This window comes from Mercenaria mercenaria, chromosome 6 (genome assembly GCF_021730395.1).
Source record: "Mercenaria mercenaria strain notata chromosome 6, MADL_Memer_1, whole genome shotgun sequence".
Lineage (NCBI taxonomy): Eukaryota > Metazoa > Mollusca > Bivalvia > Venerida > Veneridae > Mercenaria > Mercenaria mercenaria.
In genome coordinates, this window is record NC_069366.1 from 60,779,013 (window position 1) to 60,797,582 (window position 18,570).

The window sequence follows — 18,570 nt, forward strand, 5'->3', positions numbered from 1 at the left end:
CATACAAGTGTTTGTTCTTTATTCATTCAAGATGTCGGACTTTGTTTAACCTTTAGTCTGCTGGTGCCAAATGTTTCTGTCTTTGTGACCAGTGCAAACCAAGACCAGTCTGCACACCTGTGCAGGCTACTGTTCTGAATGGAAGATCAGTCCATTTTAGAAATTTAGCAGGGTAAAGGTGAAGAAGAATGAAAACATTTGGAACTCTTCCGCCTTGTTATACCCCACAAACAAAGTTTGGGGGGTAAATAGGAGTGAGCTTGTTGGTCTGTTGGTCATTCCTTGGTTTTCATGGTTTCTGGACAATAACTCATGAAAGGCTTGACAGATTTAAATAATTTTTGTACACATGTAATATCTTAAGATACAGATCAAGTTCGACTTTGGCTACAAACCACCAATTAATAGCTCGTCTGATTTTTGAAAGAAAAGTTACTGTCATCACTTTATGCCGTCAGCATCTGCATCGGCGTTGCCTGGTCAAGTTTTATGGTTTGGTCAGCTTTTCTCCTAAACTATCAAAGCTATTGCTTTAAAACTTGCAACACATGTTTAACATCAATAGTCGACTCGGTACAGCAAGTAACATAACTCCAACTTTTCTCCTTGACAGTCAAAGCTATCGCTTTAAAACTTGGGAGTAGTTATTCACCATTTAAAGCTGACTCTGCACAACAAGTACCATAACACTTGCAAGAATTATGGGCCCTTTTGGACTTAGAAAATCATGGGTAGGACAATATTTCTATTATACAGAGACAAAAGGTGCGTCTTGCTCTTGTTTGACAGTTATCGCCTCTTTCCAAATTAAAATTTGCCAAACTTTTGTGAAAAGGCTGTGGTATAATTTATCACTCATGTGACAGTTGTAGTTTGTCGGGATGAGGGTTCCTGTTGCCAAGTGGTTAAGGTCAACTTCAAATCATTTGCCTCTTACAGCTGAGGGTCCAAACCACGCTTGGGGTGTTGAATTCTATCATGTGAGGAAGCTGCTCTGTTGACTTACGGCAGTGAGTTTCTTACTCAGATGCATGCCTGTATCTGAGTTAGTGTCTAGAGGAGCACCTGTGGTCTTCACCTACTATCGAAGTTGAAAAGTCGCCATATGACAAGTGTGTTGGTGTGACATTAAACCAAACAATGTCAAATTAATTGTCTGCATTAATCTTCCCAACAGGTTGAAAGCAATCTGGCCCAGAAATGTATCACTACATACAGTAGGGGAAACTTCCCTTTCTTGAATTTAAATTATGTTTTTTTACCAACTTCCCAAACTTAATATAGCTACTTGTTTACCATTCTGGAAGCAAAATCAACATTTCTTTGACATGTTTCCTTCAAAATTCGAAGTGCCCAGTTATGCATGGTATCAATAAATGAAATATGCCTGGTTATTTTGCTTTGTTTTGTTCTATGGGTCATACATTTGATAATCACAGCATCAGTGTTAAAGTGCCATATGGCATCCTTGCAGTGGAACTCTGTTATATCTTCTGGTCCTTTGAAATTGTAAAGTCCATTCAATCTTTATGTATAACAGATTGCTGCTTCAGGAACCACAACGTTTGACTAAAATACCTTAAAATACTGATGGCTCCATGGTGAATATGTTCTTTTAATAGTAACAGTCTCTTGATCTCAGCCTTTGACAGACTGACCTTAAATTCGCTGCTCATGAGCAATATCCCTGCCAACTTAAATGGTTGTAGGTCAAGTAATTCTCAAAATACAGAGCAGAAATGTTCTTGTACTAACAATCACTGTCACCTTGATCTTTCACCCATTGACCTTAAAATCAACAGAGCCATCTACTGCCTGCTGGCATTGTGCCTGCAAAGTTTGGGGGTCTTAGGTCATTCTCAAAATATTGAGAGGATAATTATGTTTTTGTGCCAACAGTCAGCATGACCTTGACCTTTGACCTCAAATCAATAGAGGTCATCTATTACACACGAGCAATACGCCTGCCAAGTTAAAGGATTATTGAATAAGGCATTTTTAAGATATTATCATATTGAGTGGGAACATTTTTTGTATTAACAGTCACTGTTGCGTGGACCTTTCACCCACAGATCTCACAATGTCTAGAGGTCTTCCACTGTCAAAGAACAACTTGTCTGTCAAGTTTGAGTATCATAGATCACGAGGTTCTCAAGATACTGACCCTAAGGTCAAAGCTTTTTTAAGCTACTGAACTAAAACATAATAGCTATCAGTCAGATGGACGGATGAGCAAATGACCAATGCCATAATATAACTAGAGCTGCTTTTTAAAAAAGTGCATGTCTCCCACAACTGCCTTATCTCTAGACTGCCATTTCTTCTCCATTATGTATCTGAGTCAACCATGCACCAAGACTTGTATCACTGGCATCAGTATTTTCGGTAATTAAAGAGCCACAATTCCGAAGTGCCTGGGCCGCTTTGGCTAGTTATTGAACTTGACCAAGGACTTATTGGCAAACACATTTTGTTCAAGTTTGGTGAAGATCGGATGAGAAATGTTCAACTTACAGCGTGGACAAGACTTGTGACAGACAGACACTAACACAAAGACAGGAGTAAATCAATATGTCTCCCACCACAGTGGTGTGGGAGACATAATTACTCCTTTTGGGCATATAAAAAAGGAAATGCATAACAAATGCAGTGTAATCCTTAGATTTATTGAATCTTCACACAAATCATGCAAGAAACACAACATAGATCACAGGCCACACATAGCAATCAAATCTTGAAACTCAGATCACAGTTTAACAATACATAAAAACTAAAAAATTCCTCCTTGAGACACCAGATAATGGAAAAAGATCTCTGATATTTTAATAAGAAAACCTTAAAAATGTTCACAGATTCTTCTAGTGTTTTTAAGCAAAAACCTGTGAACATTTTATCCTAAAAACCTCCTTACTCTTAAAAACCCCAGACAATGTTCAACACTGAATGTTTAGAAGAGGTTTTCAACTTTTTTTTCTTCCTTCCTCCAATTTCTTGTATTTTTCCGCATTGTTTTATTTTGTTGATCAAATACTCACTTTTTTTCGCAAAAAAATAAGCAACTTTTGAAATGAAAATACATGTCTAGGCATTTAATACACAATTTTCATGTCATAACAGTTTTTTTTTTTTTTTTTTTGGTCAATCCATGAATATTTTGACAGCAAACTTCTTAGAATCAGCTGCCTAATATTGTAATAAACAAAGCAATGTTTATCGTATTCATAATGTTCAACATAATTTTCAGCAGGGATTTAAAATTCTGATACATAAAATTACATTTCTTTCCACTTGGTTTGATAACTCATATGTTCAAGAAATACTGCTGTTAGTATTTTCTCCAGGCTTGATCACTATGATGCCCAGTATCTATGAGTGATCACTCAAATGTCAATTAGATACTGCTTTTATTTTTGCCAGTTTGTCATAGTTACAGGGATTCACCAGAACAGATCACTCAGGTGTTCAAGAAGGATCATTTAGATGTCCAAGATGATCAAGAATGATCAAGAATGATCAGACAGATGTCAGAGAATGATCCCTATGATGTACAAGAGATACCAATATTTCTACCAGGATTGATCACTCAGTTGTCCAAGAATTATTACAGTTTTCAACAAGAAGCCACAGCTATTAGCAATTTCACAAACCTTAATCACTAAGATGTTACTGTTATCACTACCTTCACCAGATTTGATCACAGAACTAACTATAAAATCTGATTATTCAGCAGTCCAGGAGCTGTTGTTATTCCCACCCTGTTTGGCTGCCATTTTCATTTCCATTTTAACATCAATTCTATTTGGTGTCACATGACCAAAATGTTCTTTGATTACAAACTGGGCCATCTTCCTTCTCCCTGCAAATAAAAAGCATGCAATATGAATTTGCGCTATACAAATTATACTAGTCCTGTATTGATTATTCTAACACGATCAGCAAAATATCCTACACACATGTAGAGCAAAATCTATCTCGGGTTATTCTGCAATAAATCACTCATGTGCAATGACGTCATCCGATATAGGTGCTTAGTACGGCCGTAAAAAGTAGTTACTATATTTTTTAACACTTTTGATACTAGTATGTCCTGTTAGAATCGAAATAATAAGTTCTAAGCATTACAATCATGTGTATTAGTTGAAATGATTGATATGATATTTGTACTGATACAAAAAGATAGATTTTCAATATATTACATGATTTGTTTAAATTCTGAAATATGTTTCACTATTTAAATTTTTTCATATCCTTTTAAAAATATCATAATTAAATCATCTCAAGAAGTAGAGAATTATAATGGTATCAAAATGGTACTTAAAAACTCCTAACACCAGAAACCAAATATGTGCAGCAGACGACATGCTAGCTAGCCTCTCTTTCAAACTATGGGTTGATGATACTAGACTGCATGTACTAACAAGAGGGCCAAGATGGCCCTAGGTCGCTCACCTAAGAAGCACTCCATAACAGAGATAAACATGTTTGACCTAGTGATTTTATGGAACATAATACTCTGACCAATTTTCATTAAGTTTGGACCAAAAAATTGGTCTCTTGCGATAAAACAAGCATTTTCTTAGTTATGACCTAGTTTTTGACCCTAGATGACCCATGTTCAAACTCGACCTAGATTTTATCAAGGCAATCATTCTGACCAAAATTCATGAAGATCAATTGAAAAATACAGCCTCTATCGCATACACAAGGTTTTTTTTTAATTTTACCTAGTGACCTAGTTCTTGACCCGAGATGACCCATTTTCGAACTCGGCCTAGATTTCATCAAGGCAATCATTCTGACCAATATTCATAAAGATCAACTGAAAAATACAGCCTCTATAGCATACACAAGGTTTTTCTTTGATTTGACCTAGTGACCTAGTTCTTGACCCAAGATGACCCATTTTCGAACTCGGCCTAGGTTTCATCAAGGTAATCATTCTGATCAATATTCATGAAGATCAATTGAAAAATACAGCCTCTATCGCATACACAAGGTTTTCCTTTGATTTGACCTAGTGACCTAGTTTTTGACCCGAGATGACCCATTTTCGAACTCGGCCTAGATTTCAACGAGGCAATCATTCTGACCAATATTCATAAAGATCAACTTAAAAATACAGCCTCTATCGCATACACAAGGTTTTTCTTTGATTTGACCTAGTGACCTAGTTTTTGACCCGAGATGACCCATTTTCGAACTCGGCCTAGATTTCATCAAGGTTATCATTCTGACCAATACTCATGAAGATTAATTGAAAAATACAGCCTCTATCACATACACAAGGTTTTTCTTTGATTTGACCTAGTGACCTAGTTTTTGACCCGAGATGACCCATTTTCGAACTCGGCCTAGATTTCATCAAAGTTATCATTCTGACCAATATTCATGAAGATTAATTGAAAAATACAGCCTCTATCGCAAACACAAGCTAAATGTTGACAGACGACAGACGCCGGACATCGAGCGATCAGAAAAACATTGCTCAGGTGAGCTAATAAAAACCTATTTTTTTTATTGACTCAATTAATGAAACTGCAAAAAAGTTTATCCGATCCGATCACCAACAGTAATAATTATTTAAAAACAACTTCAAGGTAAATGTTAATGCTCTATACAGAAATAAGGTCACATGTACTTGCAGGATGAAATTTTACTGATGGACATTTTGATCTCCTTGGAAACTTACCAGTAATTCTCCGTCAGTGCCAGAATGAAAATAAAAAACTAATGAAAAACCCGTTTTCTATAATCATGTGCTTGATTTACATTGGTTAGCTCAGCAGACACTGCTGGAGTCTAATCCCTGTGTCAGAATTCAATGACAATTTAACTGAATACAAGTCATCCATGACAATCTGACAGAATACAATTCATTTAAGTGATATTCTTACTTTTCTCCTCCACATGTGACTGATGTGTGGAAGTTGACAGTTACCTGCAGCAAACACTGATAAGGAATGACAGGCTGAAGGACTTCCGTCACTTATCGGTGAACTACTGAAAATTTGTGTGAATCCACATAAAACCAACAAAAGACTGTCAGATATGAAATCATAAATTTAAATAAAAGATAGAAAGTGATAAAAGACTGACCTTCAATCAGATCTAAATACAGCTTGAGAAAGTACATCTGTGCTGGCAGTGGAGCTCCAATAAACTTTGAACTCTGAAACAAAAACAGTTTTAAAGATGAAAGTAGTTTAAATATTTACCAGTACTAGACTTATGAAGTATAGTTATCATATTGTACCATTTACAAATTAATACATTCTGACTTCCTCTGGTACACCTCTCCATTCACTATCTCATTTCAATACAGTAAGTCTGGTCATACTTAAATTATTAGAATTTAAAACATCAATAACCATTCAATCTGAAACCAATGAAATGTGCATTTTTCTTCATGCGGCCCAGCATATAAAACTAGATATTTTTCCTTTCTTAACTGACTTTCTACCCTTTTTTCAAGAAAAAATACACCATTCGTTCCAAATATCTTCTTACAATATCTGGAAGTTTTTGACAAAATACAGTGAACCTCTGTTAAAGGGACTAACCAAACACATTTTAGCCGAACAATAATTTCTCTCAAGTTAGAATTATATATAACAGTAATGTGACTGATTACTGCCCCTAGATTGGCAGCAGCCTTATACTCTCCCCTGACCTGAGAACTATATATAACAGTAATGTGACAGTGGTTACCTCCCCTAGATTGGCAGCAGCCTTATACTCTCCCCTGACCTGAGAACTATATATAACAGTAATGTGACAGTGGTTACCTCCCCTAGATTGGCAGCAGCCTTGTCATACTCTCCCCTGACCTTAGTAAGAACTATATATAACAGTAATGTGACAGTGGTTACCTCCCCTAGATTGGCAGCAGCCTTGTCATACTCTCCCCTGACCTTAGTAAGAACTATATATAACAGTTATGTGACATGGATTACCTCCCCTAGATTGGCAGCAGCCTTGTCATACTCTTCTCTGACTGCATGAGCTGCTGCTAAGTTGTACTGTATAATAGCTTTGGCTGTTCGAGGATCTCTCGGCGTCCAAGGATAAAATGCACCTGAAGGAGAAAATGAATAAACATTATTTCTTTTCTTTTTAGATAGTGCGAAGGTATCAGTGGTATATGGTGAAGGCATAAATAATTCATCCACCAATTTCCATTAAAACTGAACAAGTACAACAGGAGTTGTATAATCTACTGTACTGATTTTTGGACAGATGGGAATGTTACCCCTTACATTCCCCTGTCCCCAACCATAGTGCAAAACAAAAATGTTCACCTTTATGACCTACATTTTTCTAAAGTTGTCAGTTCAAAAGCATGTAAATTGTCCATATTTACAATAGATATATCAACTCTACAGGTAATTACTTGAGGACATTATGTAAATTCTATCATTTGACTACAATAAGATATATGAATGGCAATTCAGAGATATTATATAATTGTTTATACAAACAACAGTGCCGGCCTTGAAAGGGTTCACAACACTTAAACCATGAAAATCTAACTAAGTACTGCATTTTACTTCTAAATTTGTGTGTGGAAAGCATATGCAACTAGAGCTGCTTTTGAGAAAAGGGCATGTCTTCAACAACTGCCTAATCATCTAAATAGTAAGTCAGTCTTAACATACTGTTTACTCACGACAAATATACCTTTGAAGAGTAAAAAGGCTGATTTTAGGTTATTCAAGTGCCATAATTCGCAATTTGACTACTTAATGAACTTGGCAGAGGAGTTATGGTCAAAAACATTTATTTTGGTTCAAGTTTGGTAAAGATCGGATGAGAACTGTACGACTTAGAGCATGGACAAGAGTAAAAAAGCTGATTTTCGGTAATTCAAAGGCCATAATTCCGAAGTGCCTAGGCCAATTTTGCTAGATATCGAACTCGACTGAAGACATATGGTCAAACACATTTTGTTCAAGTTTGGTGAAGACAGGATAAGGAATTTTCGACTTAGAGCGCAGACAAGATTTGTGACAGACAGACAGACGAACACACAAACAGGAGTAAATCAATGTGTTTCCCACACCAATGTGTGGTGGGAGACATAATTACTACAGTAGGATTTAAATAGGCTTGTGATAATGCCTGTAAGTTCAATTTGAAGTGAAATTCTGTCCCTATGTGTTATCATGGAGTGCTAAATGCAGAATTGAAGATTTTTGTTCAAAGTCCTAATGGAAGAAGCAGACCTGTTAGTGTACCTTGTGGCGGTATTTCAGGCTTGATCAGGCACCTGGGTAGAAAGACTGACCTGCTACCAGGGTAGATTGACTGACCTGCTACCTGGGTAGAATGACTGACCTGCTACCTGGGTAGAATGACTGACCTGCTACCTGGGTAAAATGACTGACCTGTTACCTGGGTAGAATGACTGACCTGCATGTCAGATTAATGCCTCCCTCACATGAAATAATTAAACCACATCAATCAGGGACTCAAACCTATGTGATAAGGGGCAAATGACTCAATGTCAGGGACCACTTGACCATTGTCTAAACATTCATAATGAGCTTGTATACATAAAATGCATGACTAACAAGTCAGCACTACACAATACTTTCGTAATGGAAATTATTTATAAAGCAGTTAATTTTTTATAAAACAATGTAATTTTACACTTTTTTCCTGCCCTCGTTTTTGTAAAAACAAGAAAAGAACAACTAATACACAAGTTGCCATTTTAGTATCTGAGGCATATTCTACAACTGTATGCAAAATCGAGGTTTAATTCTACAGTGTCAGGATAAATGATGTCAAGCCATGACTTTTAGATTATCAAACAAGCAGAACTACCTTGTATATGCACAAAAGAATGACTGTTAAATGTCAAGTATCAAATCCTGTGTATATGTACTCACCTTTTATTTCTGGTGTTTCTAGATCCTTATCACCTTTATCAAGTTTGTCTGTTTTATCTGAAAGTTGATAATTAAACCATAAAACAAGATAGATAGAGGTACAACCAACCTAATACCTAGATTTAATAACTGAATTTTATTTAACCTAATCAGTTGTAAAAAAATTTAATCAGCATATGCTTTCTTCCAACATTCTGAAGCATGGAAGTTGTTTTTTATCATTTTCAGGTTGTCTTGACAGGGTAAAAATTTCTTAACAGAGAGGTACACACACTGCTAGAACACATTCTTCACATATGTATGTTAATTGGCAAACACACTTACTTTGTTTAAATAAATAGATATGCTACATACTGGTGTTTGACATATTGTTTCTCCATCAATCTCCCCTGAGTGGGATATGCTACATGAATGATGTGAAAGGTATCTACAAACAAGAGCTGTCACTAATGGTCACTTGAAGGTCCTGGGTGCATCGGTTCGTGAGTAAAGTGCCTTCATGCAAAAAGTTAACATTGGCCCCTGTGACCTTGACCTTTGACCCCAAAGTCAGTAAGGGTCGTGTACTCAGTAAGTACTAACAGCATGTGAAGTTTGAAGGTCCTGGGTGCATTGGTAACGAGTAAAGTGCCTTCATGCAAAAAGTTAACATTGGCCCCTGTGACCTTGACCTTTGACCTGGTGACCCCATAGACAGTAGGGGTCGTGTACTCGATGAGTACTATCAGCATGTGAAGTTTGAAGGTCCTTGGTGCATCGGTTTGTGAGTAAAGTGCCTTCATGCAAAAAGTTAACATTGGCCCCTGTGACCTTGACCTTTGACCCCAAAGTCAGTAAGGGTCGTGTACTCAGTAAGTACTAACAGCATGTGAAGTTTGAAGGTCCAGGGTGCAGTGGTTCGTGAGTAAAGTGCCTTCATGCAAAAAGTTAACGTTGTGAAGAACAAACTAACGAACGAACGGATGGACAGTTGAAACTAATATGCCTCCCTTCAGGGGCATAACCAATGTTTATTTTATAAAAAAAAAGCTAATTTATTCACATGCATTACTGCAGCAGGTAAGTGTCAAGAATAAGCTGTATCACAAGGACTTATGTAGAATGTACTTTAGCCTTCCCTGCAAGTTTACAGTACAGTAAGGGAGTGTGTGTGTGTACAAAGCTGGGGTTTTGGGGCAGCCCCCAAACCACATATATATTCATCAAGAAATACAGTTCCCCTCATAATTTAAAATTTAATGACATTTTAAAATTACGTTGCAATAGTGACAGCAAAAGTGCAAGTGCTCCTTCAGTTTAAACAACTGTAATGTATTTTGACCTGTGAACTCACAGTGATTTTTTACAGCCGAATATAGGCTGTTCCCCTAGCCAAAAATAGCAATATTTTCCCTCAACTTGTTATATTTTCCCCTGAAGATGGTCACATTCCACCCCTCCCTACCAAAGGATTATAAAAAACAAGAGGGCCAAGATGGCCCTAGGTCGCTCACCTAAGAAACACACCATAACAGTGTAAAACATGTTTGACCTAGTGATTTCATGGAAACAAATATTCTGACCAATTTTCATTAAGATTGGACCAAAAAATTAGTCTCTTGTGATAAAACAAGCATTTTCTTAGATTATGATATGACCTAGTTTTTGACCCTAGATGACCCATGTTCAAACTCAACCTAGATTTTATCAAGGCAATCATTCTGACCAAAATTCATGAAGATCAATTGAAAAATACAGCCTCTATCACATTTACAAGTTTTTTCTATGATTTGACCAAGTGACCTAGTTTTTGACCTCAGATGACCCATATTCAAATTCGACCTAGATTTCATTAAGACAATCATCCTGACCAAATTTCATAAAAATCAATTGAAAAAAACAGTCTCTATCGCATACACAAGATTTTTCTTTAATTTGACCTAGTGACCTAGTTTTTTACCTCAGATAACCCATATTCAAACTCGACCTAGATTTCATCAAGGCAATCACTCTGACCAAATTTCATGAAGATCAATTGAAAACTACATCCTCTATTGCATACACAATGTTTTTCTTCGATTTGACCTAGTGACCTAGTTTTTGACCCCAGATGACCCATTTTCGAACTCAGCCTAGATTTTATCAAGGTAATCATTCTGGCTAAATTTCATGAAGATCAGTTGAAAAATACAGCCTCTATCACATACACAAGGTTTTTCCTTGATTTGACCTAGTGACCTAGTTTTTAATCCCAGATGACCCATTTTCGAACTCGGCCTAGATTTCATCAAGGTTATCATTCTGACCAAAATTCATGAAGATCAATTGAAAAATACTGCCTCTATCGCATACACAAGGTTTTTCTTTGATTTGACCTAGTGACCTAGTTTTTGACCCAAGATGACACATTTTCGAACTCGGCCTAGATTTCATCAAGGCAATCATTCTGACCAATATTCACGAAGATCAATTGAAAAATACAGCCTCTATCGCATACACAAGGTTTTTCTTTGATTTGACCTAGTGACCTAGTTTTTGACCCGAGATGACCCATTTTTGAACTCGGCTTAGATTTCATCAAGGCTATCATTCTGACCAATATTCACGAAGAATAATTGAAAAATACAGCCTCTATCGCATACACAAGATTTTTCTTTGATTTGACCTAGTGACCTAGTTTTTGACCCGAGATGACCCATTTTTGAACTCGGCCTAGATTTCATCAAGGCAATCATTCTGACCAATATTCATGAAGATGAATTGAAAAATACAGCCTCTATCGCATACACAAGGTTTTTCTTTGATTTGACCTAGTGACCTAGTTTTTGACCCGAGATGACCCATTTTCGAACTCGGCCTAGATTTCATCAAGGTTATCATTCTGACCAATATTCATGAAGATTAGTTGAAAAATACAGCCTCTATCGCATACACAAGGTTTTTCTTTGATTTGACCTAGTGACCTAGTTTTTGACCCGAGATGACCCATATTCAAACTCGGCCTAGATTTCATCAAGGTTATCATTCTGACCAATATTCATGAAGATTAATTGAAAAATACAGCCTCTATCGCATACACAAGCTAAATGTTGACAGACGACAGACGACGGACGACAGACGACGGACGACGGACGCCGGACATTGAGCGATCAGAAAAACTCACCTGAGCATTGCTCAGGTGAGCTAAAAAAGCTCTGTACTATGCATAGTGAATTTGTTTACGAAAACTGCATTTATGCATTTGATTTTACTGTTTTTTAGCTCTAAATTTTTCCCTACAAAAGCCTAAGGTTGTTTTGAAAAATCAAACAAACAAGAGCTGTCACTAATGGTGACAAATGCCCCTGCAGCGCCTTGACTTTTGACCTGGTGACCCCAAAGTCAATAGGGGTCATGTACTCAATAAGTACTATTAGCATGTGAAGTTTGAAGGTCCTGGGTGCAGTGGTTTGCGAGTGAAGTGCCTTCATGCAAAAAGTTAACATCGGCCCCTGTGACCTTGACCTTTGACCTGGTGGCCCCAAAGTTAGTAGGGGTCGTGCACTCAATGAGTACTATCAGCATGTGAAGTCTCAAGGTCCTGGGTGCAGTGGTTCGCAAGTAAAGTGCCTTCATGCAAAAAGTTAACTTTGTGACTAACGAACGAATGGACAGTTGAAAACTAATATGCCTCCCTTCGGGGGCATAAAAATCAGTGACTCAGAAAAACAACAGTAAAAACCCTCTGAATGTGGCCTTTACCTACAGGTTCAACTGTAAAGGCATTTTGTAATGCTGACTTACCTTGTTCAGTTTTAGTATCTGGTAGAGTTGTAGATATATCTGTGACTAGGTCAGGATTGAGATGTTGTATACCATCAGCTATACGATCTAGAGCCACCAGGGCCTCACCCATATACATATGGGCTAAATAACTGGAAAAATATAACATTGCACTATACAGGATGTTAATACCTAATGAATTTTCTATGATATCACAATCAGAATGATGCTTATAATATTAATAATGTAGTAAAAATTAGGCAACAGTGGTGATGGTTTGATTTTTACCAAGTTTCCTTAACAAAAGCTACACTAAGCCTGAGTTTCGAATTGTAAAGAACACAAATAAGGTTATTGGTTCATCCTAAAATGAAAGTGATGCTTAAAACATTGAATCTACAGATATTTATTAATTATTGAGTCTTGGGTCCAATGTCACAAAACTAATATTGGAGCCTTGCCTTCCATTTGTTAACTTCTGAGAGCTATCTCGAAACTGATCAACTGTAAGGTTGTATTCCAAACTCAGTTTTGTAAATCTGAGTCAAGACTTCACCAAAATAGAAAGTACAAGGCTATAGCCAAGCAATCAGGCTTATTCTGGAAGAGGCATTTTTATCATATTTGAGGTCATAGGAACCACATCTTATTTAATGCTAAAGACAGTACAGCTTGTTGATCTTTAGGCCACAATTTCCATCTCCAGACAAGGTAGACATTTTTTATTATGATCAAACATGGTCAAACAATGTACTAACCTTTGGGCACCAGAAAGCTTTGGTTGTTTCAGCAGTGTTTCAGCATACTGTAATGCCATTGTGTAATCATTTAAACATAGGGCCACATAGGAACTGGCACATAGCACTGAACATCTGGAATAAACAAGCCAGAAATATACTGTAATGCCATTGTGTAATCATTTAAAAACAGGGCTATATATGAATTGGCACATAACACTGAACATCTGGAATAAACAAGCCAGAAATATACTGTAATCATTTAAATACTCTGGACTGCTGTTTTTACATACTGCTTTCATACACACATTATCTGTATAAAGACGTTACACACAAATTGGTCAGTATGCATCACTTGTTCTATCCTTTTTTCAGCTGAATTCTTCCCTTATTATTTTTCAGTCAAGTTCTTCCATAACATTGCCAAAATCAATAATGATGTATACTGGTTTCCCAGTAGTTTCCGGACCGAAATCGCTATTTTTTGCCAGTAACTTTCAAACAAAACATAGTAGAAATATAAAATTTTCACAGAAAAAAGCTAGGTTCTTCATTAACACCATGCAGAATTCGTATTACACTTGCATTCATAACACAAATGTAGATGGGGCCTCAAACGGGGCAATTAATTCCATTAATATCTCAGTTAGTCCGAGTAGTTTTCCGGACCTTTCATTGTAACAGTTGTAACCTTTCTGTAAAAGCAAACATTTCCGATTTCGTTATATATATTAACAAGAGCACCGCCTTGCGGGTGCTGACGCTCATCTGATTTTTTTTGTATAATAGAAATATTGTCCTACCCATGATTTTCTAAGTCTAAAAAGGGCCATCATTCTTGCAAAAAGCAGGATAGAGTTATGTTTCTTGATGTAAAGTGTCCACTTATGATGGTGAAAAACTGTTGCAAGTTTTAAAGCAATAGCTTTGATAGTTTATGAGAAAAGTTGACTTAAACATAATATTCAACCAAGAAAATGATTTTTCTAAGTCCAAAAGGGGCAATAATTATTGCAAAAAGCAGGATGGAGTTATGTTGCTTGCTGTACAGGGTCAGCTTATGATGGTGAACAAGTGTTGCAAGTTTCAAAGCAATAGCTTTGATAGTTTAAGAGAAAAAGTTTACCTAAACATAAAACTTAACCAAGAAATCTGATATTTTCTAAGTCCAAAAGGGGCCATAAATCTTGCAAAAAGCAGGATGGAGTTATGTTTCTTGCTGTACAGGGTCAGCTTATGATGGTGAACAAGTGTTGCAAGTTTTAAAGCAATAGCTTTGATAGTTTAGGATAAAAGCTGACCTAAACATAAAACTTAACCAAGAAAACTGATTTTCTAAGTCCAAAAGGGGCAATAATTCTTGCAAAAAGCAAGATGGAGTTATGTTTCTTGATGTACAGGGTCTGCTTATGATGGTGAACAAGTATTCCAAGTTTCAAAGCAATAGCTTTGATAATTTAGGAGAAAAGTTGACCTAAACATAAAACTTAACCAAGAAATCTGATATTTTCTAAGTACAAAAGGGGCCATAAATCTTGCAAAAAGCAAGATGGAGTTATGTTTCTTGCTATACAGGGTCAGCTTATGATGGTGAACAAGTATTCCAAGTTTCAAAGCAATAGCTTTGATAGTTTTGGAGAAAAGCTGACCTAAACATAAAACTTAACCAGGCAACGCCGATGCCGACGCCGACAACCGCTCAAGTGATGACAATAACTCATCATTTTTTTTCAAAAAATCAGATGAGCTAAAAATTAAAACATAATTCTAAGGCGTGATGACGATTTAAAAAGTATATTTCAAGAATTTAACAAATACTAGATTTATAATACGCTCATTACAGTTACGTCTAATTACGTTTGAATGACGTTTGCAACGTCACGCTAAAACGCTAAAATGACGGGACGTATTTAGCGGACTGGTAATATTACAAAAAAGAAATTATGAAATTTAAATATAATTAACAGTTTTTTAAAAAAAAGAAAAAAAAAAAAGGAACAAGACCGGTCTCAAAATTGGTAGTGTATCGCCCTGACCACTCGGGCATAGACACTGCTGCTAAACATTTGATTGATAGACGGTATCGTAGGTAAATTCCTGTCTATTTTGGTTCCTATTTTAAATCGATAATTTAATGCCGTAGTATAGTGAATAGGTCGATTTTTTCTGACATTCATTGTTTTATTTTATTACTACCAGAATGTTTTTCCTGTATCGTCTGTAAATGGGAGCATCAATTGGCTGATGTTTACCTTCAAGGGGCCTCAGTTTCTGCGCATGCGCACTGTAACTGGATTTCCCCTGCAGTTGACAATCGCTTGTGTAAACAATTACATCGCAGTAAGTTAAAACAACCGGGATATTCAAATAATAAATAAGTTTGGTAATGGTAGGTTTTGGCTGCTATGTAAAGGCAACAAAGGTCTAGATGATATGATATTGTTACCCAGATGCTTTAAGACAGCGTAAAGTCTATACAGCACGAAATGTAAAAGGTCCGGAAAACTACTTGGGTCCGGAAACTACTGGGAAACCAGTATACAATGAAACTTGCAAACATACCTTAAAACCATTTAATGAAGAACATAATAAAAACAAGTGCCACCTGATCTGACTTAACATTTATTTTTATATCAGTTCTTCACTACATTAAAGCAAAGTGTGGGTAATTAATTGCAGATATTTATCAAAATTGACAGTATTTCCACACTTTTAAACACTAATGACAAGGTCATTATCAAATAAAGACAATTCTAAAATGCCACAGATTCAACTTACGTTTTCAAAACAGAAAGTAAGAATATCTGTGATATGTCTTTTACAGACATTGTCTAACAAATTGCATAATTCATACAAATTGTCAACTTTAAACATTTTATGTCCAAAATATATCACATGTTGTAATTTTCATTTATAAGCCATTTGATAAAATGTACGACATCATTACTCTCAAAACCGATGACTACTATTCAATGAATCATGTCCAGTGAAATCTGGTTAAGTGAAATCCATAACAGAACACCAGGTGCACAACTTCACTTGCTATATAACAATCGTCTCATGTTTTATGATTCTAGGTCAAATACTTCTTGAAATACAAGAAATACAAACTTTTATGCCCTTATATGCATGTTTTTAAATATCAAGGGACATAACTCTGGTCCCGCGGAGTGCAATCTCAAACAAAACTCCAGGTGTGCAATTTCACATTCTGAATTCCTGTATTTTATAATCCGAGTTCGAATACTTTTTGAGACATATGCAACAAAAGTTTTTAGGCCCTTTTTATGCATATTTTGACAAAGTCAAGGGCCATTTCTCTGTTCTTGCTGTGTGAAATCCCAATCAATGGCTACTAAAATAATTTCAGCAATAAGACTCTGGAAAGGAATGACAAACAAATAGACTTGCCTGACTAGCGTGCATTACTTCAATATTGCTCCAATATGCCTCATATCTTGAAGTATAATAAGTATAAATTTCAAAAATCCAAGAAACGAAACGTTGTATACTGATACTTTTCTCCACTAACCTGAGATTATGTGCCTCTGGAGTCCTCATTGGATTTCCCGGAGGTGCCTGCACTAACACTGGCTCTGTGCCAAGTTTTCTGTAATTCATTATGAACATTTATATATTTCAGGCGAAATGATACATTTGGTCTAAGAATAATATTCAAACATTTAATCTCATAGGCTAATGTTTTGTGACTTCGGTCAAAACAGCTGATTCCTGGAGACATCAATTTTCAAAGATGAAATAAAGAATTTAATTTGTTTGTTCGATTGATACCTGTATGAAATACATGAAAATTAGTCTTTTATGAATGTTTAAGATTTCATAGCATTCAAATTGGTGAAACTTAACAAACAATCATATTAACCATGATCAATCCTTAATTTCCCTTTTAAGCAAAATATACAATAAAATCAAGTATCAGGTGCTAAAAAATGCACTAAGATTACTATGTAGATCATTATTTGTGGGGAAGTAATTTTTGTAGACATGATTTTGCGAATCCACAAATCTAAATCTCAAGATGGTATCCGAAGGTATTTCTTTTTTTTTTTTTATTAATATCTGAATCCACATATCAAAATCCAAACAAATCAGACATTTTGAAAGATACTATAAAAATATACACACAGGATATTAAAAAAAACAACAAGAAGCTGCGTTCAATAAACGCCTGATGCCCCCGGTAGCATCCTTGTTGATACAAAGCAACCTAAGTCCAAAACGTGGTCAAGTTCAAGGTCAAACTGAGGTCAGGTGATGTGTGAAGATGAGGAATGGTCACAGGTTACATCTGCATTAGTATCAACTCATTCTAGTAAGGGGTATTGATGCTAGACCAAACGGTCTCATTTGGTTAACCAAGAGATGGCCCATATAAAGCAACCCAAGTCCAAAATGAGGTCAAGGTCAAACTGAGGTCAGGTGATGTCTGAAGATGAGGAATGGTCACAGGTTACATCTGCATTAGTATCAAGTCATTCTGGTAAGGGGTATTGATGCTAGACGAAACAGTCCCATTTGGTTAACCAAGAGATGGCCCATATAAAGCAACCTAAATCCAAAATGAGGTCAAGGTCAAACTGAGGTCAGGTGATGTCTGATGATGAGGAATGGTCACAGGTTACATCTGCATTAGTATCAAGTCATTCTAGTAAGGGGTATTGATGCTAGACGAAACGGTCCCATTTGGTTAACCTCGTACAGATGGACGAACGAACGGACGGACAGGACAATCACTATATGCCTCCCCCATCAGTAGATGCCGGGGGGCATAAAAATCACAATATCAAATTCATGAAAAATTCAGCAAAGCGTTTAACATTAAGCTTTACCCGTCTTCTTTATCTTCATTCTGTTCTGCTGCCGTGGTTTCCGCTGTCACCTCTGGTAACAGAAGAAGGGCATTCCTCAAACACAGTGAGGCAAATTCTAGTGTAGCGGCAGGAATTGCTGGTGTACCAACACTGAATAATACATATATTTCATACGGTAAATAACCTGTTTTGTAATATTCTTACATGTATTACAATTAACTGTGTCCTCTATGTCTAATACCTTCAAATTTTGCCTTTCAGTAACAGCAGCAAAATAGCCTATTAAACATAATGTGCAAGATATTGTTATGTAAAGTAAATAATGATACCTTTCACTTATTATCACATCTGAGAAGATTTCTTCATGAG

At 36.3% G+C, this 18,570-nt stretch overlaps 1 protein-coding gene across 1 annotated transcript in view; it reads right to left on the reverse strand.

The window, feature by feature from the left end:
• Positions 1-2,652: 2,652 nt before the first annotated feature.
• The window catches only part of LOC123548749 (CCR4-NOT transcription complex subunit 10-like), a 36,789-nt gene continuing 20,871 nt past the window's right edge, over positions 2,653-18,570 (reverse strand). The window contains 8 exon segments of the mRNA XM_045336268.2: positions 2,653-3,856; positions 6,097-6,169; positions 6,954-7,075; positions 8,892-8,948; positions 12,654-12,784; positions 13,391-13,504; positions 16,902-16,979; positions 18,220-18,351. Of these exon segments, the coding sequence (XP_045192203.2) occupies positions 3,720-3,856; positions 6,097-6,169; positions 6,954-7,075; positions 8,892-8,948; positions 12,654-12,784; positions 13,391-13,504; positions 16,902-16,979; positions 18,220-18,351 (844 nt within the window). The 3' untranslated portion in view covers positions 2,653-3,719.